This window comes from Heterocephalus glaber, unplaced genomic scaffold (genome assembly GCF_053883595.1).
Source record: "Heterocephalus glaber isolate CG9 unplaced genomic scaffold, H.glaber_assembly_v1.0 deba00000937, whole genome shotgun sequence".
Taxonomy (NCBI): domain Eukaryota; kingdom Metazoa; phylum Chordata; class Mammalia; order Rodentia; family Bathyergidae; genus Heterocephalus; species Heterocephalus glaber.
In genome coordinates, this window is record NW_028258173.1 from 7426748 (window position 1) to 7452532 (window position 25785).

The 25785-nt window shown below is 53.0% G+C and overlaps 2 protein-coding genes and 1 long non-coding RNA gene across 8 annotated transcripts in view; 1 reads left to right on the top strand and 2 right to left on the bottom strand.

Annotated features, from left to right (window-relative positions):
- LOC106010731 (uncharacterized) overlaps positions 1–18279 on the top strand; it is a 36597-nt gene extending 18318 nt beyond the window's left edge. For 4 of the 5 annotated variants that reach the window (XM_087208551.1, XM_087208549.1, XM_087208550.1 and 1 more), the window contains exons 3-5: positions 12999–13223; positions 15936–16861; positions 17393–18279. In XM_087208551.1, the coding sequence (XP_087064677.1) occupies positions 15986–16861; positions 17393–17560 (1044 nt within the window). In that variant the 5' untranslated portion in view covers positions 12999–13223; positions 15936–15985 and the 3' untranslated portion in view covers positions 17561–18279. Of the gene's footprint in view, positions 1–12998; positions 13224–15935 lie in introns of all 5 variants that reach the window. The other variant, XR_015450274.1, reaches the window with a different exon arrangement.
- LOC101722726 (uncharacterized) lies at positions 684–17304 on the bottom strand. Of its 2 annotated transcripts, XR_015450276.1 has the most exons (7): positions 17145–17304; positions 15115–15461; positions 8731–9044; positions 6425–6531; positions 5951–6055; positions 3080–5805; positions 684–2339 (listed from the first exon to the last, which is right to left on the bottom strand). It is a non-coding gene; the product is annotated as an uncharacterized LOC101722726 (long non-coding RNA). The 2 variants fall into 2 exon arrangements; XR_015450277.1 differs by lacking the exon at positions 5951–6055 and having other exon boundaries at positions 690–2339; positions 3080–3250; positions 6425–9044.
- A 2913-nt stretch (positions 18280–21192) lies between the features above and the next one.
- On the bottom strand, positions 21193–24224 carry Gpr142 (G protein-coupled receptor 142). The gene is made up of 3 exons (XM_021241265.2): positions 24173–24224; positions 23848–24006; positions 21193–23125 (listed from the first exon to the last, which is right to left on the bottom strand). Exons 1-3 carry the CDS (start codon positions 24222–24224, stop codon positions 22254–22256), a joined length of 1083 nt encoding a protein of 360 aa, XP_021096924.2. The 3' UTR covers positions 21193–22253.
- Positions 24225–25785: the final 1561 nt, after the last annotated feature.

Sequence of the window (25785 nt, forward strand, 5' to 3'; positions counted from 1 at the left end):
CCGGATCTGAAAGGGACTCTGAGAAAGGAAGGCCTGTCCTGGGGAAACCTCAGCCACACAGGGAAATCAGAGCACCCATTGCACCTGCCAGAGGCATTGAACCGAAAATAAACAAGTACAGTGCACACGGCTCGCTCTTCGCTGCCCAGGGAAGCATGCCAGCCCCAGCTAGGCCTTGGGCACCGAATGCTGCTGAGCCATCGACACACCCAGAAGCTCGGGTGCAGCCAGTTCCTGGGGAGAGTGCCTCGAGCTCTTGCTCCAATGAGCTGCTGCCCCGTGATTGATTTTTTAAATGTGTTCCGTGCTGACTCCGGTCTGTTCCACGGGGTCCCTCTCTCTGGCACGGCAAGACCTGCCTGCTAGCTGGTCTGGCCAGATCACCAGGGAGAAACATATGTTCCGTACCTGGGAGGCCCAGAGGGAGGAGGGAAGAACCGAACCAACTCTTCCCGCCACCTCCCCTCCAACCCAGGCGCCCACCCTGGGTGATTTCACTGCACCCTCAGATTTCAGATACCCAGGGGCTCAGCCTGTTGTGCTGTGAAATCCATGTGATAAATGCTGGCCCAAGTGACTCACAACACCGGCTTTGAAGAGTAACTAGCAGTTTAGCAGGGCTGGAAAATTCTTACAGACCACAAAATGTATTATTATATCACCATATTTAGTCACTGTGACGAACATCTACAATTGATTTTTGTTGCTGCTGCCCGGTTTGGTGCTGCAGACGGAACCCAGGGCCTCCCATATGCAAAGCATAGTTTCTACAAGTCCACATCCCCAGACCTTTAGATTTTTTATTTGGAAACAGGGTCTCGCTAACCTGTCCAGGCTGGCCTCCAACTTGTGATCCTCCTGCCTCAGGCTCCTGAGTAGCTGAGTAGCTGGGATGAGTGCCAACGCATCCAGCCTTTCAGATTTTTTTTTTTTTAACGCGTATCCCCGGTGTGGTAGTGCACACCTGTGATCCCAGCACTTGGGAGGCTGAGGCAGGAAGATTGCAGTGAGTTTGAGGCCAGCCTGAACTGCACAGTGAGGCCTTGTCTCAAAAAACAAAAAAACAGATATGAATTCCTTTTATGAGTGAAAAGTCTGTAGGCTACTCAGAAGGCTGAGGCAAGAGGATCAGAGCTTTGAGACCAACTTGGGTAATTTAGTGAAACTGTGTTTCAAAATAATAAATAAATAGGGCTGGAAGTGCAGCTCACTGTAAAGCCCTGGGTTCAATCCCTGTATTAAAAAAATGAAATAAAATCACAATTGATTGAAAATGAAAATGTTAATCCTCATGACCTCCTCTCTGCTCTCTTCCTTCTTCTGTTTCCCAGAGAAGCCATTGAATAGTTTGGGCTGGCTGCATCTTTCCAGAAATGTTCTATGCTCAATCATGTGCATCTTGCAATAATCCCATGAGATGGGCAGGTCAGACTGCAGAGCTGCCAGGTTACAGATGAGCCAAAGGGGCTCACAGAAGTCAAGTTCTTTGCTCAGGTCCAGCAGCAAGGCAATGGTAGAGCTGGAAAGAGCAACCCTTCGTCCCAGGCAGTACCCACTGCTCTTGCCCCTTGGACTGATGGCCCACGGTCTCTTATCCCCAAGTAGACCACCCTGTTGCACAAGAAGAAAACTCAGAGGCCTCCTTTAATGTAGTACACAGTGTAATATTGGCACTGCATGACAAGCTCAGAGAGAACTCAGAAGTCCCATCCTTCCTGGGGTTCACAAGAGGCCAGAGCTAGGAGTCTTCCCAGATACAGAATAGGAGCTACAGCCAGGGTCTGAAGGACCACTCCCCCTTGGTCACCTCTGCTCTTCACTCTGGTGTCACGTGACAGCCTCAGCAGAGACCCAGAGGGCACTGTATTCAGACCTGACACAGATCAAGATGAACCCTGACTCCACAGTTTGAGGAAGTTTGTAGGACTAGGCATGGTGGCACATGCCTGTAATCCCAGCACTCTGGGAGGCAGAGGCAGGAAGACACATGTAAGAAGGAGGTGTGGCATCTGTGGCAACTTATTTGGCTTGATGAAAAATGTGTTTCAAGTGGAGAAGTAACATCTTGCAGGATGTACCATTTTGTTGTCAAAAAACTAGGATAAGTTGGCTTTGCAAACTGGCAGCATTTATTAGTCTGTGTATCTTTTTATAAGCACCAACTCCATCCTGAGTGAGAGAAAGCAAATTTGCATTCTTCATATTCCTCAGGCAAAATACCATGTGTTCTCCCAGGAAGCAGGTGAATGGATCTTCTTGAGTTTTCTGTAAAATTGGCATTTCTCCTCCTCCCTGGGAGCTTAGCCAGAGGTTCTACCTAGATGGATGGTGTCAAAGTCCTACAAAGAAAAGTTGGGGCATCATGAGTCTATATCTTGTCAAAACAAGTTAGAAACAAGGTTGTAACTATAGACATAAGGTGGTTCTAAAATTTCTGTGGAAGGACAAAGGAATTGAAATAGCCAAAACCATTTTGAAAGATAATAATAATAAAGTGGTAGGATTTTAAATTACACTACCCTATTTACCACTTCTTATAAAGCTACTGTCTTCAGAGAGCCAGACTTTATTTTTATTTTTTATTTTTATTTTTTGGTACCAGGGATCGAACTCGGGTCCTTGTGCTTGCGAAGCAGGCGGCGGAACACTGAGCTAAATCCCCGGCCCCAGACTTTATTTTTTTAATATTTATTTATTTACTGCACTGATAATCAAATCCAGATCCTCATACACCCTAGGAAAGCACTCTACCCCTGAGATACAGTCCTGAGCCAAAATGTAAAAGGTTTACTCTGCAGAAGTCACTGTTAAGAGAACGGGAAGATAAGCTATAGATTGGCAAAAGACATAATTGCATATTCCACAAAAAATTGAATCTATAATGTATAAAGAACTCAAAATTAACAGTAAGGAAACAAACAACCCAATTAAAATGGGCAAAAGACTTGAACAGACATTTCACCAAAGAGGATATGCAGATGGCCAACAAGTACTTATTTCTATATTATTCTATATTCTTATCTATATCATTACAGATCAGCCATTAGAAAATGGATGTGAGAAGCATAGCACCACATACCTGCTGTGAAGTCTGAAATAACAAGACTGACAGCACCAAGCGCTGGCAAAGCTGTGTATCACCCTAAACCCACATACACTGCTGGTGGGCAGGCAAAATGGTGACCTTGGGCTGCAGACGTAGCTCAGTGGTAGAGCACTTTCCTAGCATGCAGGATTTGGGCCCCCAGCACTGAAAAAATAAACAATAAAAAAATGGTAAAATCATTCTGGGAAACAGCTTGACAACTTTTTACAGAGTTAAACACACACATACGATATGATCCAACAATCTCAGTCCCACATTTCCCTGGGAAAGGGTTTCTCAGTTTCAGCAGTATCAATATTTTAGGCCAGATCCTTCATTGCTGTGGGGCTGACCTGGAATTTAGTGTGTTTAGGAGCATTCATGACTTCTACCCATTAGGTGCCAGAGGCACAATAAAAAATGTCTTCAGTTACTCCTGGCTGTGCCTTGGGGGACAGACTTGCCTCTAGTTGGGAATCTTTGCACAAATATCTATGGCAGCTCTAGTCATAATCACCAAAACCTGGAAACAAATCAAAAGTCCTTCAGCGAATGAATGAATAAACAAACTACAGTACACCACACAATGGAACACTACTCAGCAATACAGAGAAATGAACTACTGGTACACACAATTGAGATGAATCTCAAAGGCATTATTATGAATGAAAAAAGCCTATCAAAAGGTTATGATTCCATTTCTATGAACTGAGAATTCTATGAATTCTCAAAGGGTCAAAACTACAGTGATATCTCAATGGTTGCCAAGCAGGGTGGAGAAAGGGTGTGGTTTCCGAAAGGAGTGTTTTTCAGGGCAATAGAACTGTTCTGTATCCTGATTGTGGTGGTGGTGGTGGTTCTGTGAATCTAAATGCCAAAAAGAAAGAAAGAAAAAGGTCAGTTTTACTATTATATTAATCAGCTTTCCATTTCTGTAACTGAGTTAATCAACTTAAAAAGAGGAAAAGTTTATTTTGGCTCACAGTTTTGGAGGTTTTTGTCCAAGATCAGTTGGCTGTCCTGCCTTTGGGCCTGTGGCTGGGCCATACATTTTGGCAGGAGCACTTGGCAAAGGAAGCAGCCAGAAAGCAAAGAGAAGTGGGCCTGGTGTGGTGCCACATGCCTGTAATCCCAGCACTCAGGAGGCTGAGGCAGGAGGATCTCCATGAGTTGGAGGCCAGCCTGGGCTACATAGTGAGTTCAAGGCCAGCCTGAACTACATAGTGTGACCTAGTCTCAAAAAAAAGAAAGCAAAGAAAAATGAAAAGAAGAGGCTGGGGTCCCAGTATGTCCTTTACGGGCACAATCCCCAATGACCTAACTTCCTCCCACTAAACTCCACCTCCTGAAGGTTCCATCACCTGCCAGTACCGCCATGGGCTGAAACCAAGCCTTCAACCTGTGAGTTTTGGGGCTATATTCAAGATTCCAACTACAGTAGCTATATATGAACTTTAAAAATTAAATAAGAACACAGAAGTGGAGGCCGAATTTCAAAAGGAGTTTGCTTTCTTTTCTTTCTGGCCAGGGGCTTAGTCTTCAAATCTACTTAGTGGAGAAGAGGAAGGAAACCTCTTGTCATTTATGAATCTTTCTCCTTCCATAGTCCACTGCTGTTGGACAGTAACTTCCAGAGAAAACAAATACTTGGAAATTTAAGCAGCAAGAAGGGTGAGGAAAAGACACACAACACACACACACACACACACACACACACACGGATCCTTCCTTCCCTGGCCTGAGTCCTTGAAGAATCTCAGGGAGCTACTCTCCCTCCATGAGACCTGGCTCAGGGGCAGGAAGGAAAGGATAGTGGGAATCAGAGAAGGGAAGGAGAGAAGAATGTTAGAAAGAACCCTCGGCAGGCTGCCAGTGGATGTAAGTACTGGAGTAGATATAAAACACTTTCTTTTTCATTTGTTTAAGAGTCCTGGGCTGCTGACAGCTCACAGTGGGGCAGGAAACCTGGCCTGTTTGGACTTGCAGGCTGCTGTTTCCTTAACGCGAAGGTCATTCAACCCCCACAGCCACCCTGGGCATGGGTAACTGTTATTGTTCCTGCTTTACACATGAAGCAACTTCTCAGTCTGGACCACTACAAGAAAACACCTCAGGCTGGGGAATTTTTTTTTTTTTTTTTTTTTTTTTGGTACCAGGGATTGAACTCGGGTCCTTGCGCTTTTGTAGCAGTCAGTGAAACCACTGAGCTAAATCCTCTATCCCAGACTGGGGAATTTATAAGCAATGTGAATGTTCTGTTCACAGTTTTGGAGGCTGAGAAGTCTAAAACAGAGATTGTGGCCGACTTCTTCTCAGGTGAGGGCTAGCTCTCTGCTTCCAAGATGGCGCCTCCTTGTTGAGTCTTCACACGGTGGAACAGAGAACAAGCTCCCCTGGGCCGGTTCATAAAGATCCTAATTGCCTCCTTAAGGCCCCACCTCTCAATACTACAACAGTAGGAACTAAGTTTCAGCGTAAGAATTTGGGGAACACACATTCACACCATACCTCCCCAAAAGTCACTCAGGTAGCAAAAAACTGACCTGAAAGTTAATGCCATCTTTTTTTTTTCTTTTTTTGGTACCAGGGATTGAACTCAGGTCCTTGCACTTGCACATCAGGAGGCGAAACCACTGAGCTAAATCCCTGGCCCAGTCAATGCCATCTTCTGACAATTAGTGTCTGAGCCAGCTGGTCCATAATGTGGCCTGGATCATGTTCTAGGTGGGAATAGGAACACAGTGACAAAGCCCCCAGGACTCTCCTGCCTTAGGGTGAGGCAGAAAAAGGCATGTGACAGGGAGCCCCCAAACCTAGACTCGAGTCCTAGTTCAACTATGTACCATGTGACCTCCAAGAAGTTACCTTGCTTTTCTAAGCCTCCTTTTTCGGCGGGGTGAGTGTTGAGACAGGGTCTCTCTATGTAGTCCAGGCTGGGCTTGAACTCCTCCTGGCTTGGCCTCTAGAATACTGAGATTACAAGGGTGTGCCACCATGGGCGCAAAGCCTCCATTTCTTTTTTGTTGTTTTTGTTTTGATTTTTTTTTTTTTGAGACACGATCTTGCTGTGTAGTTCAGGTTGCCCTGGAACTGACTATATGGTCCAAGCTGGCCTGTAACTCTTGGCAAGCCTCCTGCCTCATCCTCACAAGTGCAGGGATCACAGGCATGCACCACCATGCCTGACTAATGCTTCCATTTCTTATCTTAAAAAGCCAGATTTTCCTGAGGATTGCATGTGGCATCACAAAAGGAAGTGTTAGTAAAAATTAATAATAGTGTGAATGTAAAATGACATGGGTTGTTTTCTCCACCACCTCATTCTCTCCTGGAACTTACCTTCAACTACTGATGCAAGCTGGGTACGGTGGAACATACTTGTAGTGCCAGCTATTCAAGGAGGCTGAGGCAAGAGGATCTCCTGAAGCCAGAAGTTCAAAACCAGCCTGGACAGTACAAAAAGACACACTCTCAGAAACAAAACAAAACAAAACGCTCATTAAAAAAAACAAAAAAAACAATGAGATTGTATCATTTCCATTACAGAGCTGGGGCTCACATACTTTATATTTATTTAATTTTTGAATAGGTGACATGCTTACAACAGTTCAAAAAGATTTTGGGGAGGGAGTGTTTTTTTTCATGATAAGGTTTCTGAATGTAAGCCAGGATGTCCTTGAACTGGCAATCCTCCTGCCTCAACCTTCCAAGTGCTGGGATTACTGGTGTGTGCCGCCACTGTGGCCAAAATTTTAGTTACAAAAATATATATAAAGAAAATAGTTGTTCCTATAAAACCAAGGCAACCCATTTCTCTGATATCCATTCAGAGAAATTCCTTGCAATGCAGGAGCAGACAAGCGTGTGTATGGTCTCTCTTTTACGAAGCATTGAGACCGGAAGCCAGTCAGCCCACAGCCTTTTCAGCCCTTGACTCTGTTTTTCTTCCTCTCTCCTCTTCCTCCTCCACTTCCTCCCACTGCCTGCATGCTAGGCAAGGGCTCTACCGCTGAGCTACATACCTAGCCTTCTTTATTTCGAGACAGGGTCTCATTAAGTTACCCAGGCTGGCCTTGAATTTGCAATCCTCTTTCCTCAGCCTCCCGAGGAGCTGCCCGCATAGCACAGCCCGCTATTTTCCCTCTTTACAATTCATCTACCACCTGGTTCCATGGTCATACTTCAGTGTCTCTTAACTCTTTACTCTGCCCATTGTATCCTGTCACAGACCCAGTCCCCTAAGAAGGGTACCTCCCATCTTCAGTCATTGCTACAAACAACACCAAAGGACCATTTCCCAGATAAGTATCCATAGCTGGAAGTAGAATTGCTGGGTCAAGGAGTCTGTGCCTTTGGCAGACACTGGCGAGCTGCCCCCTCCATAGAGATGGGATCAGCTTACAGTCCTAGCAAAGCCCGAGAGTGCCTTCTCCCACCCTTGCCAATCGAGTGTGTCATCCAACCTTCTGTTTGCCCCGGCTCCTCAGTGGAAAATGGGGTCTGGAGAACTCTTTGTGTGCTTTTTGTCCCCTGAGTGAGGCCGAGACTGTTCTTAGTGCCCATCCCTACGGCCAGCCCCTGTTCCTCTCCATGCACAGCCTAAGGCCTTGGTCTTGCCCCTCATTCCCTCTGCTGAGATGGATGTGTGTGTCCATCTGCCAGCTTCTCAAAGGGCATCAGGCTCAGGTTATTTCTGCCCTGGAACCATCTGAGCTGCCAGTCCTGGGTAGACTTTGGACTCTGGCATTTCCTGTGGTGACCCAGTACCCTGGGGGTCACACTTGTCAAACCTGGGCTTCCTGGGAGAGACTGGGGGCTTGCAATTAGGGATCAGGTCAGTTATGCTTACAAACCAGGCATGGAATGGACCCAGATTGACAGGGAGAGGGGACATTTGGAAAGAATGAATGAGCAAAGTCCTAGGGTAAAGTGGCAGAATAAGAGGAACAGGCTGGGGAAGGTGGTGCACACCTGTAATCCCAACACTTGGCAGGCTGAGGCAAGAGGATTGCCACAAGTTCAAGGCCAGCCTGGGCTACATAGTGAGTCCGAGGAGTTTCAGGCCATCCTGAATTACATGGTGAGACTTAGTCTCGACAAACAAACAAACAAAAAAGAGGAAGAGGCTGGATAAAGAGGAGAAGGGATCAGACTGGGTAGGCAGAACTTTGGCCAGGCAATGGTGGGGACACCGTGAAGGTATGGGAAATTAGGGGCTGTCTTCGCTGAAACACCTATGATGCATCCACCCTGGCTCCACAGCTCACCACCACTGCAGGGTTAGGGTGAGAGCTACCTGGGTCAGAGCAGAGCTGCCCCCATTCAGGCCACTTATGTGAGAGTCCTGGAGAGACCTGGTTAACCACTGACCCTCTCTGAGGGGAATCTTGGCATCTGAGGGCCAGCCCAGGTTAGGTTGTTGTAATTTAACCTCAGTGCTGTGGTGTGCATCTAACTGTCCTGCTCACACAAGGACAGGAGGAGCCAGGGGCTGGATTCTTGGGCCCCTGGGGAATTTGCAGCCTGTGATTTCCTGACTCAAACAAACAGCACATTTGTTCTGGAAATTGCTGAGGCAGAGTCTTCTTGAAGCCCCTGGAAGGATGGCCGTGCCATTCTATAACCTTCCGGGGCATCTGACCTACTCAGAGGAGTGGGGCCTTTGCATCTCAGTGCTTTTGCAGAGACTGCAGCCTCTTCTGGGCTTCTTTACCACCTTCAGTCCAGCTTCTCCTCTTCCTGCTGGGGCTGGCAATAGCCATCAGAAATGGGTGATGGCAAGAAGTTCCTTGGCATTTGGGGCCCCACTCTGGTTTATTCCAGGGGTCTCCATGGAGGGAGCATCTGGAGCAGGAAGTGCAGGTGGAGCTCCTGCAGTCAGCTTCTCTGTCTTCCCAAAGCCACAGTATGAGGCAGGGTTTTCAAGAACTGCAGCCACAATATTCTCTTCCCGTGCTCTCTGGAGGAAAAGTACAAAAAGTTGAGGTTGTCCCTGAGGCCACCAAGAAATGCTTAATTGCTTTCTGAGAGAATTGTCACCTCCTTCTGGCTTTCTCCCCCCTCCATTGCCCCTCTGCACCTCTCTGCCAACCTCTGGAGGCTCTGGCTTGGAGAATTGGGGCTGAAGACATGAGCTCCTTGGCTTTGTCCCAAAGTAACCACGAGCCATGTGCTGAACAGCAGCTTGCTTCTCCAAATTTACTGCTGCACTACCTTTGGTGAAAAAAGAACCCTATGTGTGGGAGAATAAATGTGCATTTTGCTGGGACCAGGCGCCCATCAACAGCAGATGGATGGTGGCCCAGGCTGGCTGAGTCAGCTAGACGTCAGAGCAAGCAGACAGTGTGAACCAAGACAGGCATGGGAGCCGGCCAGGGAAAGTGAAATGCAGGGTGAGTTGGAGGTTTTCATCCCAGGAGCTTTATCAGCATCTTGTGCACCTTGATTTAGGTAGAAGGCGAAGCAGAGGTATGAAGCACAGGCTAAGAGGCAATAATAAACAACCCCCCAGATATATAATAGAATTTATTTTTCTCACACAACAGAAAAAAAGCAGTTGTTCCTAATTGGCTAGTGACTTTTCTCCATATGGTGATTCAAGGACCCAGGCTCTGTTCATCTGGAAGCTCCCTCTTTCCCTTAGGTCTCACTGTCACTTATGTGTTGCCCGAAGAAAAAGAAAAGTGTGGAGGAGGCACACTTCCCTCTTACAGCCTTGGCTCAGAAGTAGTGTGCTCTCTCTGGCTCACATTCTAGCGATGGGAATTTGTCACATGACCACTCTAGTTGCAAGGGCAGCTGGGAAATGTAGTCTTTGGTCCTCCATAACAACTCTATACCGAAAGGGTGAGGAACTTTGGTAGACAGCTAAGCATCTCTGCCACAGTAAGAAATCAAAACATTTAAATCAGGGAACCAAAAGAGAACAATTCATTCTAAGTCTAAGGATAATTTGAAAGTAATCTGGGTCTTCAAAAAGGAAGTCCTGAGCTCGCTTTGGCGGCACGTATACTAAAAAGGAAGTCCTGCCTAAATAATTTGGCTAGAAAAGATTTTGCATTGCCGAGGATTAGCCAATCCAACAGTATCAGAACTGGGCAGAAATATAGGACAAGGCAGGGTGCATGGTGGTACACACCTGTAATCCCAATACTCGGGAAGCTGAGGGAGGAGAATCATCATGAGTTCAAGGCCAGCCTTGGCTACATGTTGAGTTCAAGGCCAGCCTGAACTACCTAGAAAGACCCTGTCTCATAAGAAAACAGAACAAGATGTATATATGAACGTTCGCAGAGAAGCAAGCATCTAAGAAATCTGTATGGTTAGGCCTAAGAAACTGGGTTCTTCCCCTGAGACTGGTCTATCTATAACTAGTTTGCACAGACTTGGGGCTCCAGCCTAATCAGCAGCTTCTGCCTCTGGCAGTGATGGGTTTCACAAGACTGCTACTTCTGTGGGGAACAGGGTGCTGGATGAGGGTGAAATCCAAACGCTGCACTCCTCCTCCCTTGGTGTCAACAGACATGCTGTAGAAACTTCATTGTCCAAGGATCTGTTTTAGGTATAATTGCTGCACAACAAATTACTACAGTTTAGCAGCTTAAAACATCACCCACTGAAGAGCTTCCAGTTCTGTGGGCTAGAAGTTGGGGGCAGGCTCCCCTGGGTCTTTGCTTGGGATGTTCCAAGGCCAAAATCAAGGTGTTGGCCTGTCTGATCTCCCACTGAGGCCCTAGGGAAGAATCCACTTCCAAGTTCACTTGGGTTGTTCTCAGATCCCAGTTCCTGTGTGGTTGGAATGGAGTCCTTGTTAACTGTTGGCCGAGGGTCTCTTGGAGCTGGAGAGGCCACTCTCAAAGCCTTTCCACGTAGGCCACCTTGCAACATCCCCCCCACCCCTCTGACCGCCGCATCTTTAGGTGCATCAAATTCTTCTCGTTCTTAGAATTTGACTTGCCCTCTGCTGCCAAAGACTTGGTCTGCTGCACAGCCAAATAATGAATAACCCAATTAGCGACCTTAATCAGATTGTAAATATATATATATATATATATATATATATATATATATATATCAATAGAGTTGTGGGAGTAACACCCAGGGATAGATAGATTATGGAGACTAAGAATTCTGCTTTTTATGGTGCCTGAGGCTTTCAGTCTGGAACCCAGGGTGGCATCCTTTGCAGCTAAAGTGACTTTGTGTTCTGACCGAAGAGCTGCCCATTTGGTTCTACCCAACCACTGGGGGTCAACTAACAGGCCTACCCCCAGCTGCTGCCATACAGAAGAATCTAGGAACAGACAGGTAATGTCACCTCCCCCTTAACCTCCTTTCCCTCATGGAAACTGGACCTCCACAGGAAGAGGCTCAAGACTGAGCAGAGCACACTGACCCCAAGAGAAATACGCCTGGCCCAGAGTTCAGGGAGCCTGCCTCCTCAAAGCCCGGATGTGCCTCCTAACACCTGCTTGCTCTGAGGGAAGGGCAGGCCTGGGGAGTGTGACTTCAGGATGTGGCAGCTCCCCGAGCATTCCCTGGCCCACCTCCTGCCACGCGGATGGTGCCCAGGCCCTGACTTGTCCCATAGATGGCCTGACACTGAGGAGGGCAGGGGAGAGGTGAGAAGGAAGACTTTTCCAGCCTCCAGCAACCGCCTCCATCTCTTGCCTGGCTGCTGTCTCCCAGATTCCTCGAGGGCCTGCCTTTCACATGTCTCCGGGGCTTTCCTGAGCACGCTCCCAGCTCCTTCTGAGGCCTGCTGCCTCAGCTCCCCGACCTGGGACTGTCTCCTTTGGAGTTACACAGGAATGTCGCACCTGCAGCAAAAACCAATAAAAGGCTTCCTCAGCTGCAGGGCATCTCCCCTGGAGCTCAGCAGTGCAAAATGACCCTCTGTGTTGCTCCCTCTCCTCCTTGCCCCAGCTGACTGATGTCTCACTGCCCCTCAGACTCCACCCTGGGCTTCCCTCTTTGTTGGTGAGCTTCAGGTCCCGGGGGGGGGGGTTTGAAGAGGGGCTTCTCTTGGCAGGCAAGCACCCAATTGTAGTGCTCCCACTGGAAGCCATCTGATCCTGTGCCTTTCCTTTCCCTGGGATGCTGTGGAAGGCAGCAAGAGGTGTGGCAGATTCTCGGCAGGCACTAAGGCTGGGGTCCAAAGGGCCCAGGCAGCCCCCAAACTTCTATGGAACCCAGACACTTGACTGCAGAGCCAGCTGGATGGGATTTAGCATAGCCAAGGCAGCAAGATCCACACCTGAGCGTGTCTGCCCTTCCCTGTAGTTCCAAGCCAAAAGGAAAAGTATCAGATACACCAGATGGCTTGTTGTCCTCTGCATCCCATACATATGGATCCTAATGTCTGTTTGTCAGGCTGGTGTTAGGCACTGGGAATCTGACAGTCAGCCCACAGGCTTGGCTGGACCATGGTTGGGAGGACGCTTTGGGGAAGATAAGGCTGAAAGGTTGGGAGCACAAGATGCCCAGGGAAGGCCTGGTTGAGAGGTCCGGATTTGTCCTAGGCCCCTGGAGGGCCCTATGCAGTGACAAGCCCAGAATTGCTTCAGGAAAAATAGTAAGTCTCAGACAGGAGGGAACTTGCATTTGGGATCTTGGAGAGGTGACAGAGGCCTATGGGCAATGACCCCCCACATAAGCACCAATAATCCACTGTAATGGAAACTATGTGTGTCCTTTGCCTGATCCGCCTTGGCTCCTAGCAGGTGCCCAAAGAGAGGTGTGACTCGAAAGTCTGCTGGTTTTGCATTTTCTCATCTTGCCCCTTCTAAGCTCTTTGGCTTCTAGACAGGCATCCATCCCCTTCATCCCCTTGTGACTCCTTCTTGACATCCGCAAGCCCCTACTTTGTCCCTGACCTCTTCCTGCCCAGCCACATGACATTTTTTCCCCTTAGCTTTCCAGGGCCCAAGTCCATGCTGGACTCGTTTCTGGAGAAAAGAAGGAAGAGTGGATGCTGGTGATAGAAGGGCACAGAGCCGAGCTGCCCCAAGCTGCGTGTGGGACCCCTGCCTACCCTGTCTCCTGCAGCTGCATGATGGTCATCGGAAGGGCCATGACTGGGCAGGAAGGACCTGTCACCTCCCCTCCCTGGACTCCTTCCTCTGCTGCACAGCACCAGGTATAACGGGAAGGTTGGAGACAGTTTTATCAGGTTGTCACCACTCCCCTGCTCCATGGCCTGGGGAGGTGTTCAGACAGCAGAAAGCAGAACCCAGCCCTTGGAAAAATCAACAACCACACCTGTTGCTCCCCAGATATCTTCTTTCTTTCTAGGTGTGGCCCTTTATCCCTGGCTCATACTTGGGGGAACCGGAGGGTGGGGTGAGAAGCAATGGGAACCCTACAGCTCACTCACACAGAGGCCACATTCAGAAGTGGTTTCTTCCACTTCTTTTTTGAACAGAATCAAGGTGCCACCTACACCTATCTGACTAGCGCTCCCCAGGGCAGTCAGCCTTAATGCTGGCCTCCCTTGGGCTCCAAAGAATCTGGATCACAATAACAATAGATAGGTTTAGATTTCCAGGCCAGTGTCTTGCTCCGCAGATGTAGAAACTAGGGCTTGGGGACGGATGGTGATCCAAGGCCACTAGACTACTCCAGGACACAGCAAGACTGGCAGACAGGTCACCTAGCACCCTCTTCCTTGGCGCCTGACACTTGGCCACCACTGGGTCCCTGTAGTGCAGGTCTCCCTAACCGTAAATCCCTACTGTACAAATGCAATGGAGTCCTGGGAGTCACACCAGGGATAGAGATGGAGACCACGGGCCCATCTTGGAATTCTGTTGGCTGCAGTGCCTCAAGCTTGTGTTCCTCCCCACCTGGTTGGACCCCCCAGGCCAGCTCCTGGGAGGACAAGTCCTCCTCCACAGACTGCCCCTCCCTGCTTGGCGAGACCCAATCCCAATCTCCAAAACATGGAAGCAGTGTGGTTTAGGCTCCCACTGAGGGTCTGAGATTCTTTCGGGAAGCCAGAGAACAGGTGGCTGGGAGCATGATGGTTCATTTTTTTTTTTTTTTTTTTTTTTTTGAGACAGTGTCTCCCTATGTAGTCTAGAATAGCCTTGAACTCACTCTGTAGCCCAGGCTGGCCTTAAACTCTTGGCTAGAACTCCTGGGTGCTGAGATGGTAGGCATGTGCCACCACACCCAGCAAGCATGGTGGTTCTAAACACAAGTGTTTCATCAGCCTGGGTTTCCACTCTGCATTGTTACTGGTTCCCTCATCAGCAGCATAAAAACTTGTATTCATTCATTGAATAACTATCTGTTGGGGCCATACTGAAAGTAGCAGGGCAGGAGTGGAGGCCAGGGGACAAAAATGAACCAGACATGCATCTTGCCACTGGAAGCCTGAGGGTCTGGTGGAGAAGTAAAGAGATGGTCCCAGAACCAGTGGGTCCTTGGCCAGGTTCTGAAACTCACTAGTTCTGTGACCTTAGCTAAGTCAGATGACCTTTCTGCTTCCTAATTTGCTTGTCTGAAAACCTGGGACGACTTTCCTAGGCTGAGATGAGACTGACTACCCAAATGGGCTTGGCTAGACCAGACAGAAAATGAATCCTGGCCAGGTGCCATATTGTATGCCTGTAATCCCAGATACTTGGGAGACTTTGAGGCAGGAGAATCTCAAGTTTGAGGCCAGCCTGGGCAATTCAGCAAGACCCTGTCTCAAAATAAAATTTAAAAAGCTGGGGATATAGCTCAGTGTAGAGCACCCCTCAGTTTGATCCTCAGTACCTCTCCCCCAAATAGAACTCTGACCTTCCAACTACAGCACCCAGTGCTGGAAACCAGCTCTTTACCTACAGCTGGGCAAGCAACTCAGACAGCCGGCCTGTTACTACGGAAACCAGCCAAAAAGCCAGCCTGCAGTCTAAAGTCAGACTTACAAAAGTCAGTCCATGAGCTCTAACAGCTGGCCCAGGAAGCCAAACAATCAGCCAGCAGCACACAGCACAGCCTGCCAGCCTTGATTTATGACAGACAGTTTGCCTCAGCCTCACCTGTTTCCAACTTATCCTCTTTTCCAAGCAAAAGCCAAATATGTTCCTCTGGCCAATTAAATGGGGTGTCCCGCATCCAGGTAGCTGCCTCCTGATCCCTAGGCTGGAAGCCTCCTGCCAGGCACACCGGAAATGGTCTCCTGTCCACTCTGAAGCTCTCCCCGTCCTGCCATGGCATCACTCCTGAGCGAGAGTCCTTGTTGGTTGGATGGTCTTTGTTTACTTCCGTGCTGGGATCAGAGGAGGGAGGCTAAGCTGGTTAAGAGTCCAGAGGCCCCCGAGCGGGGTGGAGCTCAGTGGGAGAGTGCTTGTCTATGGTGTGCAAGGCCTATGTTCGATCCCCAGCCCTGGGGAAATAAAAAATCCAGAACCCTAGGCATTAAGGAGAAATGATCCAAGGTCAGGTCAAGAGGAGGTACCCAGAGATGGGGAGTGGTGTGGGGCTCTGACACCACTGCCCAGACGTGCTCCAGGCCACTGGGCTGAGCTCTGACACCCTTGGTGGTTTGGGGCGGCCTCTTCACATGCAGCCATGTGAACCCCATAAGAACAGCCACGGAACCCCCGTGGCCCTGGAAACAGCAAGCAAAGGGAGAATGAGAGGGTGAGGCCGGGTCCCCAGACCACCAGGATGGGACCTCTCTGCCCCACTCAGCCATAGCTGCTCTGCAGGCCGTGTCTGGGTCCCTGTCCAGAGCCCGGAGAGATACCCGGGAAATCCCTGGACCCAGGACCAACCCCTGGGGTTCGGGTGATCAGCAAGGGGTGCACAGCATCCTCTCCCACCTCCAGGTTGCTTTCACACCCTTCCTTCTTCCCAGAAGGAGGAAGTGGGTGAAGTGGCCCACAGCCACCGCTCCGACTCAGGTGCATGAATGTTGGTTCCTTCGCCGGCTTTGAAGTACTTTCAATAGAAGACACCAAAAAACCCTTCTGCCCTCTCCCCACTGGCTGCTCCAGAGCTGGCTGTGTCCCAAGTGGAACTGCGGCTCCGAGAGTGTGGGCACCCGGAAGAACAAGGACTCTTCCTGTCCAAGGACCCCACACGCTGCTCCCTGACCCAGGTGCCAGCTGCTCGGTGTGGCAGGAGTCCTTGCAGCTGGCCCTGCCCAATCCCTGGCACCACGGAGCTCTTTACCCAGCCTCCTGTCCATGGTCCCTCACATTCCCGGGAGACTGGGTCACTCGGTCCTTCTATGGACAGAGGGCACCCGCGCCCCCCAGGCCCTTGAACTGCTCTCTGCTCCTAAAGCCAGCTCAGGACCCCCTGCCCCTTCCCTGTCTCCACAGCCTCCCCCCACCATTCCACCCAGCTCTCGGGCCCCCTCCACGGGTGCTATGGTATTCAGGGCTTCCTGGCATTCCTCCCCTGCCCACCCTGCCCGCTAAATATACACCGAGGAGGAGTCGGGGAAGGACCCTCCACAGCTACGATGCACCCTTCCACCCCTGCAGCTGGGGCCCCCACTCAAGGAGCCCAGCCTGCTGCAGGCACGGGGGGACCCAGCCCCTAGCACCAGGCTGGGTCTCGGAGGATAGGGCTCAGGGTTCAGGGCCCGCGGGGTGGAGACCAACTGTCCACTTCCCCCCTTACCCTCGGCACCCCCACAGTGCAGAGGGCAGAAACCGAGTCAAAGGAGAGCAAGCCGGGCTCCAGGCTCAGGGCAGCAGTCAGGCGAGTCCGGCCCTAACCTGCGTCCTCCAGGAAGAACTGAAGCGCGCACAGCTCCCCTTCAAAGAGAGTGCGGTGAGGAGGGAAGGGGCCCAGCTGGCAGCCGCCCACCCTCCCCGTGGGAGCCTCGCCAGCCTCTCCGGATAGACGTCAGGGCTTCGGGTCCTGGACACCAGTGGCCGGCGTGGGATGAGCCTCCGGGCCCCTTCCCACCTCTGGGTGGGACAAGCTGGGCCCAGGGTCCCTGGCTGGACCCCGTGGTGGGGAGCGCAGAGCAGCGGGATCGAGGCCAGGGGGAGGGGCTGGCCGGACCCTGCCGATGGAGGGCGCCAACGAGGGAGGAGAGGGCCCTTCGTACCTCGCAGACAGGAAACCACCAGAGTGTGCGGGAGGGCCAACCCCAGCGCGGTGGACGTGGCTCAGGGTGGACGAGGTGACGGGGGAAGCCGAGCCTTCCCTCTCAATGATTCCCCCAGGCTGGGCGTGGGCCTGGGCAGGGGCAGATCCTTGGCCATCCCTTGGATCGGCGAGTGTGGCTGAAGGCTTTCGCGCCCGCGGCCTGACGTGGGCATCGTCCGGCCGCCCTGCAGCGCCCTCTCCTGTCAGCCCGCAGGGGCTGGGCCGCAAGACCCGCCAAGGAGCCGGGGCCTCCCCACGGAGAAGGAGGTGGTGTCTCCATGGCGTCCCACCCACGCCAGACTGTCCCGCGCTCCCTGCTCGCGTGTATACGGCCTCGCCGTCCAAGGGGCTCCATGCTTCACTCAGAAACTGTAGTCTTGCTGTCTGGGGCACCCCTCCCCCGGGCCAGGGCTGCTGAACAGACCCCACACGATCTCCCCAGAAGCCTGGTCCCTGTCCCCGGCAAGCTTCCCCTCCCCACCCTGCACGGGCAGCCCATTCCCTAGCCTGAGCATGGAGACCTGGAGGGAGCCTGGTCACCTTGTCAGGACCGGCACTCCGTGTCTGTGTGCCGAGCTCCTGTGAAACACGCTGGAGCAGGAGTAGACTGCGTGAGTCCCTTTCACTTGAGCAGCCTGCTCCCCTTTTTTGGGCCATGTTACATTTGGAATGTGACCCCGAAAGTTAATCCCCAAAGTCGTATGTTAATGGTACTTTGGAGGTGGGAGCTTTGGCAGGTGCCTGGGATTAGATGAGCTCAGGAGGGGGTTCATGGCTTTCTGACGAGTGGAGGAGCCCTGGGGCTGCATGCTGATGCTCCCTGCCAGGTAACGAGGCACCAGGAGGTCCTGACCAGATGTTGAGCAGATCAGCACCGGGTCCTTGGACTTCCCAGCCCTCAGGATGACTGAGCCCAGGAGCGCCCTACCTCCGAGCTCTAACCCCATCCCCAGACATTTTGATTTTATTGTGAGACAGGGTCTGGCTGAGTTGCCCAGGCTGGGCTTGAACTGCGATTCTCCTCCCTCAGCTTCTGGAACAGCTGAGACCACCGGCATGTGTGCCGCACTCAGTAAACTTCTCTCCTTCATAAATTACCTGGCCTCAGGTGTTCTGTTATAACAGCCGGAAATAGACTAACACAGACCAAAACAAAAGAGGCAGAGGAGGGAGTGGAGTTCTCCTGGGGAAGCCCAAGTAAATTGAAGTCAGAGGGGCAGAGGCAGTGGTGTATTGCTATCCGCCTGAGAAGAAAAGGAGGAAGTGCTGGTACGCAGCAGGCTGTGAGTGAGAGGCGGTGACAGCAGTGCAGGAAAGCCGTTCACACCTCCACAGCCAGCTTGGAAGGAGAAATGCGGTTGGGGGCGGAAGCAACAAAGGGAGCCGAGGAACTCTGGGAAATGGAATAAGAACACCAGAAAGGCACTGGGGAAAGGGGCCTGGAAGCTCAAACTGTGGTTGAGAAAATAGCCCGAAGTCCCACCTGCTTGGGAGGCTAAGGCCAGGAAGATCACTAAGGCCAGGAGTTTGGGGCCAGCCTGGGCAACACAGCGAGATCTTGTCTCTTAAGAAAGAGAGAGAAATCAGTGCATGGTGGTGTGTGCCTGTAATCCCAGCTCTCTGGGAGGCTGAGGCAGGAGGGTCTCAAGTTCGAGCCCAGGATGGGCAACGTAGCATCTTAGTGAGACCCTGTCTGAAAAGAGGGGTGGGTATGTAGCTTAGTACAAGGCCCTGGATTCAGTCCCCAGTACTGCAAAAATGAGAGAGAGGGAGAGAGGGAGAGAGGGAGAGAGGGAAAGAGAGGGAGAGAGAGAGAGAGAAGGAAACTCAGAATGAAAAGACATCCTCAGTGTGGAATTGAAGAGATTGTCTTTGAATCTTGTCTCATACCAACCAGGGAGAAGAGCACGGTGGGGGATGTTGCATGCAAAGCTGCAAAAAGTTACTTTCACCAAAGTCTGGATTTTCTGCCAAACATTTCAACTTAAAATAACCATAGTGCTATGGGCTGAATTGTGTCCCCCAAATTCGTATGTTGAAGATCTAACTGCTAGCACCTCAAAACGCAAATATATGTGGTCATAGTCCTTTAGGTTAAATTGAGGCGGTCAGGGTGGAGCCCGATCCAGTCTGACTGACGCCCTTATAAGGAGAGATTAGCAGACACCAGGAAATACCAGGGAGGACACAGCAAGCAGCTGCTCATCTGTAAGCCACGGAGAGAGGCCTCATGGTGCCAACACCGTGTTCTGCCGTGAGAAAATACATTTCTGTAGCTTAAGCCAACAGCCTGTGGCGTTTTGTTATGGCAGCCCTAGGAAAGCAATATACAGAGAGTCCAGAAAACAATTTGTCAACCAACTGCCAAACCAGCAAAGTCATCCATAGACTTGTAAAGAAACGAGAGACCTTTGACAAGTGACTGTCCCCAATGTTAACGAAGGGTTAATGACACAGTAAGATGACTGACAAGTCAGGCACCGTGCAGTGGGAACCATGAGAGAGCCTCAGGACTTCAAGGCAGATTTCCATTAGGTGGGGTATCTCAGCAGAGGTATGGGTAGGTGGGTGGCTTGGAGGAGGAAGGAGAGAAGAGCAGGTTGAAATCCTTGGTGTCTTCTTGTCCTCTAGAAGCCCATTAAAGGTTTAATAATACAAATGCATGAAGGAAGCAACACAGCAGATTAAAATACATTTCAGTGACTTGCTTATCAAAGTGTTAATCTCTGCATTTATAAAATGTTACAGAAACACTAAAAAGGCACTGTTACCTAAAGCATTTTTTGTATTTTGAGGCAGGGTCTTGCTCTGTGGCTCAGACTGGTCTTGAACTCCTGGGCTCAAGCGAGCTTCACATCTCAGCTTCCCAAGTGTCTGGGACACAGGCGCAGGCCACCACATATAGCAACTGATTTATTACATGAGGAAATTCGTTCTCAGTCCCTCAAATCAGATGAGCCCAGGTTTCCAACTGGACCACGTGTACAAGTGAGGTCAGAGTAGCATTAACACAGGAGATTTGGTGGCTCAAGTCCCCACCTGCACACAAATTCTACTTGCCTCAAAAGTGCCCCCTCCCAGAGGTTTTTAATTTCTGGTTGCACAGTGCTCAGGGACAGGTGAGCAAATCTTTCTGTTCTGGTCTTCCCGGGACAGCTCACCAGACAGCTAGAGGCAGCTTCCAGTCACTGGCCAGGCCCCCTGGTCTTGCCCTGGTGCATCTGCCTGCCATGAAGACGCCCTTCCCACTGCTCAGCTCTCTCCTGCAGGATCCCCGAGGGTCTGTCACGGAGTGGGAGAAGGGGGAGAAGGCCCCTCCTCCAGAGCCCCCTTTGGTCTGCCCCAGAGGCACTTCGCTTTCTTCCCTGGCCCTGGCCTCCTTGTGTACAGAAGACTTGGCCCCAGCCAGCCCATCAGACTCCAGCTGGGCTGGGCTCCTTTCTCCTGGGTGCCTGCACTTGCACCCTTCCTCCTTCAGCAGGGACTAGAGCTCAGGTGCATCCTCTGCCCCTGGCTGCACCTGCATGTGCACGATGGGGATCCCCACACTCAGCTCCCTTGCAGCGAGGGGTCAGCCTAGACCCCACAGCACAAGGGCTGGGTTAAAGGTCCCTATCTGGTTTTGTCCCAATCCATTCTCTGAAGTCTGCCCCATGTGCCTCAGAAGGTAGAGGATTTCAGAAGAGAGGAAGGTACCATGCGGCCTAAACCAGGCTTGAGGTCCTCACTGTAGCAGGCGGGGGGCTGCAGCACACCACCCCCAACCAGTCTAGCGGCACTTCTGGATGCCACGCACAGGATGACGTCGGGTCAATCAGGTCAAACAAAGGTTTGCTTTTCAGAGTTCCTGGAGCTAGCAATTGCCTGGTATCCCTGCTCTGGGGAGAGTAGGGAGGTCCGGGGAAAGCCAGGGCATTTACTCTGCACCATGTGCCTGGCACATGTTAGCTCTTCTGTCTGTCATACCACTTGGTGGGTGGGTGGGTGGGTGGATGGGGCACGCCTGGGCCTCCTATTCAGGGAAAAGGTCAGCTCGGCCTGGCCGGGAAGCAGACAGGGCCCCAGCTCCTGCGGCTAATGTGTTTACCGAAGGCTGGAGCAGGTGGGAGTCCCATCTGCTAGGCCCTAGCAGCTGCCTCCCCAGGCCTGCAGCTGAGGGGAGAGGGGCCTGGGGAGGCTGGCGCAGCAGGCAGAGCCCCTCCCACGGCCACTGCCAGCCACCTATGCACTCAAGCAGCCTCGGTGAAGGAAAAGAACTTCCTCCTAGGGGCTGGGCTCAGACAGCTCAGTGGAGGCATGGAGGCTGGGGGCTGCCCTCAGCTAAGTGGCCCCTCAATGTCCTGAGCTGAGAGGCCACTTCCTTTCTCCTCAGTGGCAACAACACTCGCAGCCCTGGAGCCTCTTCTGGCCCAGACCTGCACTGGCCCCAGGCAGGGGGTGGCGGGAAATCAAACCAGGATGTTTGAGCTCTGGGGAGTTGTCTCCCTGGGACAGCTGAGGCAGGCAGGGGCGAGATCTGTTCTGAGGCCACCCCCTCTGGATGCCCTGGGGGCTCGGGTCTGCCAAGCACCCCCTCCCATCACTAGGCCAAATACACTGGGCTCCCTCAGCACACAAAAGGCCTGGGTACTTGCAGATAGCTTCCTTTCCAAACCCCAGCATTGCCACTGGGAGCCAGAGATGCTGATAATTCAGGGAATGAGAGGCAGGTGCCAGGAAAGGGGCTGGGCTGACGATGGTTCACATCTGTCCATCATTCATTCATTCAGCCAACATCAGCACTGGTCCTGTGCCAGCCGAAGCCCCTCACAGAAGAACGGCCACAGCAGCGGCTACGCCAGCCTGTGCCTGCAGAGCCCGGTCCTTCTCGCGGGAAATGCGAGGGCAGGGGAAGCTAATCTAAGAGCTGGCTGAGCTGTTCTTCTCTCTACCTGGGAGCCAGCCCTGAAGGAGGGGCCTCTCCCCCTGGCCCACATTACAAAGCAGGGTGCTGATGATTTGTTGGGCACAATCACAAGGGTCCCAGTAAGGTGGCCTTGGCCCCAAACTCCCTGGCTGGGCCCCTGCCCTACAGTTCTGCCTCTCTGAGGAGTCCTAAGGGCTTCAGCACGGGGTCCCCCACTGTGCCATCCAGCCGTGACCTCGGGGTGCAGGGCAGGGGGGCACTGTGGATCACCTGTTGGACGGTGGCCCGGAAGCTCTTGCTGACGGAGCAGTAGAGGCCGAAGTTGACCACGGTGTTGAGCATGGCCACCATGTTGGCCACGTCCAAGGCCAGGTGCACCCTCCAGTCCCGGTGGACGGGGGCCACGTACAGGTGGTAGAGCATGACAACGATCCGCGGGGCCCAAAGGAGGGTGAAGAGCGAGGTGAGGCCCAGGAGGATGGCTGTGCTCTTGCCCACCGCAGGCCGAAGCCCACTCCAGCCCCTCTTTCGGAGTCGGAAGATGATGGCCGAATTGGTGACCAGGAAGATACCGCAGGGGATGAAGTAGACTAGGAGGCAGTGCGCCCACTTGAGGGCCTCGTCCAGCGCGCCAGGCGGGTCCGTGTCACTCCACACGTCCAGCCACCAGTAGAAAGGGACGCCGGTCAGCAGCGCTGCGCTGAGGACAACAGCAATGGCCCGGCGGGTCTGGCCAGGGGACGAGGTGGCCCGGTGGCGCAGGGGTTGGCACAGGGCTTTGTAGCGGTCCACCGTGAGCAGGACAGCGACCCACACCGAGGCGTGGTTGGCAGCAAACTCCAGGATGTTGGCCGTGCGCACCACAGCCTGGGGGACCTGGCGGGCCAGCACGGCGCCCTGCAGGAGGAAGCCCACGAACACGATGACCACCTGGGTGATGATGTCTGAGGCCGTGAGCGCCAGAAGGTAGTAGTAGGAGGGCTTCCTGGTTCTGGCGGTGAGGCGGGCCAGGGCCACTGTGGTCACAAGGTTGACTGAAGGCGAGCAAGGTCACGAAGAGAGGTCAGAGGTGTTAGAAGGGAGCCTCAGAGCCTGCCCGCTGTGGTGTTCTATTGTCCCTCCCCACCTGCCAGCGCAGGCAGGGCTGGCTTCTCTTCTCCTCTGCCCAGGTCCTTCTGAAAACCCTCCTTGCTGGCTGGGGCGGCTCAGTGGTAGAGAGCCTGCCTAGTGTGTATGAGGCCCTGGGTTCTATCCTCAGCACCGCAAAACAAAATAAAACACTGAAACAGCCCACTTAGCCAAGAAGGCTGATTAGGTCAGTCTTGCCTTGTCCATCCAAACCCCCACCATGGTCCACCCATCTCCTCCAGGTGGCTGTCAGGTGCTCTGCGTCCTTGGGACAGAGGCTTCCCTGAACACAGGCATTGGTTTATCTACCAGACTTGGGGAGATTCCCAAGGCAGGCCCAGCTACCCTTCCTTTTTGTTGTTCTTTTGAAACAGGCTCTTGCTATGTACTCCAGGCTGGCCTCGAACTGAAGGCAGTCCTCCTGCCTCAGCCTCCTGGGTGCTGGGATTACAGGTGTGTGCCACAGCACCAGGGCTGGCTCCTCACTTTTACTCCCCTCTATTTATCGCTGCCCAATGATCCAGAACACCCCATAGAGGTAAGAGGAGCCCGAGTCTGTGATCCTGGGCCTTAGGAGGACCCTGACTTCCGGCCAAGCTGAGACCCCAGACTCCAGCTCCCCACTCACCAGGCAGCCCCAGGCTCAGCAGGACGCTGTAGTAGATGACAGGGATGACCCCAGCCACACACGGGGACCTCTCTGGGATCTCTGGCCAGGGGCCTGCAAACTCCCCGCCTGGCACACTGGCGTTGGGTGTGGTCAGCAGGGTCACGGGTGGCCGGCCAGCTGGGAGGGCAGAGAACAGGGCTGGAGCAGCTGTCCTCTTTCCAGCTGGGCTCGCAGCAGCCCTGGCCTGACCCTGAGGTCTTTGGTTCAGCCCTGCTCCCTGCAGACCCCCGGAGAGGCCCGGCCACACGTCGATCTCTGTCGCATGAAAATTCCAGACCCTTACCTATGCGGCCCTCGCCAGGTGCCAGGAAGAAGCCCTCGGGGGTGGAGACCATGCTGCTCCCTGGGCTCCTCGCCCTCCTGTGCCTTTAAGAAGTGCGGGCGATGCTGACCCAGGTGGCTCCCAGCAGCTGCACAGCTCCACACCCAGCCACCTCCTCTCTCAGGAGTGGCCGCGACTAGGTTCCCGTTTCCTACGCCAGGAACATCCCTCCCCAGGGCAGCACTGCTGACCCTGGGATGGTCCTAGCCTTCTTTCGGGTGGGGAAACTGAGTCCCCAGGGGTAGGGAGGCGTAGTGGGCCGGGGCCAGTCTGGGATGAGGGCTCTCCACCTGCTTTGGCCTCTGCTCCCCTCAAACTACACTTGAAGTCAGTTTGGTTTTAACTTCTAGTTTCTGGTTTCCTGCTGGAGACGGAGGCCCCAGCCTCCAGCTAAATGGCCCTCAGCTCCCCAACTCAGGGCCCACTTGCTGTCAGCGTCAGACGCCGCTCCCGGCCTCTAAGTCCCTCGCCTGTGTCCTGCCCTGCATCTCAGGGTACTTAGCGGTCTCCAGTCCCTCCAGCCCTGAGCTCCTGGGTCCTGAGCCCCAGTCGCCAGGGGCTTTTCCTGGGGGTCTCCACAGCCTCCTCCCGGCCTCTCCAGCTGTGCCCCTCACCCTGCTCCCCAAGCAGTTGTTTGCCCCACGATTCTCCCAGTGGCACTGAGCGCGTTAGTGCAGAGCGGGGGTGGGGAGGAGGGGGGAGGAGGAAGGAGAGGGTGGGGCGAAGGCTCCAGGGACTGAAGCTCCAGTGGGTCCCACCGGGACCGAGGCAGGGAAGGCGGTGGGCTGAGTGGGGCCGTGCAGGAGAAGGAGCGCGGCTGGGGCAGGGCCGAGGTCTCTGTCTGTGCCTGGGGAAGCGGGGTGAAGTGCAGGAAGGCGGAATCCGGAATCCGGGTCCAGGGCACCTGCAGCCTGGCCCGCTCAGCAGGGGCGGCCGCACCCTGGGGTGAGGACTCGGGGAGGGCAGGAGGGTTCAGGGAGCCGACTATGGGCACGGACACTCTGAAGGGCCTCGCTGGCAGGAAGGGAGGATGCTTCTGCCCAAGAGCTGGGGCAGTGGTGCCAGGTGGGGAGGCGAGGCTGCCCCTTTGGGACAGGGCTCAGATTCCTTGAGGGCCCCTGAGGGGTCAGGTTCAAGGGGTGGCAGCTGCCGAGGCCACGTCAGGTGAGAAGAGCTCCAGGCTACTCCAAGTGATGGTTGACCAGGAAGATGGCAGGAAGCCCTTGGGCAGTGGTGGGGACACCGCCCCCTCCCAGCCAGGAAAAGCCTGGCCAGACTGCTGGGGGCCCGGGGAAACCAGGACCTCAGGCCCCACAACTGTTGTTTTCCTGGGCATGCTGAAACAGAGCATCCCTCAAGAAGATCAGTCCCTGGCAAATACACACCAGCCAGCAGAACTCTGAAGAGTCTGGAATCTATGTCTGGCAGTGCCCTCACCTGGAGGAAGTGTGACCAGAGCAGCCCACCATGGGCACCAAGACACAGACAGAGCTGAGGCCCTGCCTGGAGCCACTGCCTTGGCCACTCCCTGGGAATGTTGGGTGTTCCTGGCTCCTAAATTAGAACACGTGTCT

Coding starts and splice junctions, on each gene's coding strand:
- Gpr142 (XM_021241265.2), bottom strand. CDS start 24,224: ATGGTCTCCACCCCCGAGGGCTTCTTCCTGGCACCTGGCGAGGGCCGC. Junction 24,007..24,172: donor ACCTGGCGAGGGCCGCATAG/GTAAGGGTCTGG, acceptor CTGCCCTCCCAG/CTGGCCGGCCACCCGTGACC. Junction 23,126..23,847: donor GCTGAGCCTGGGGCTGCCTG/GTGAGTGGGGAG, acceptor GCTCGCCTTCAG/TCAACCTTGTGACCACAGTG.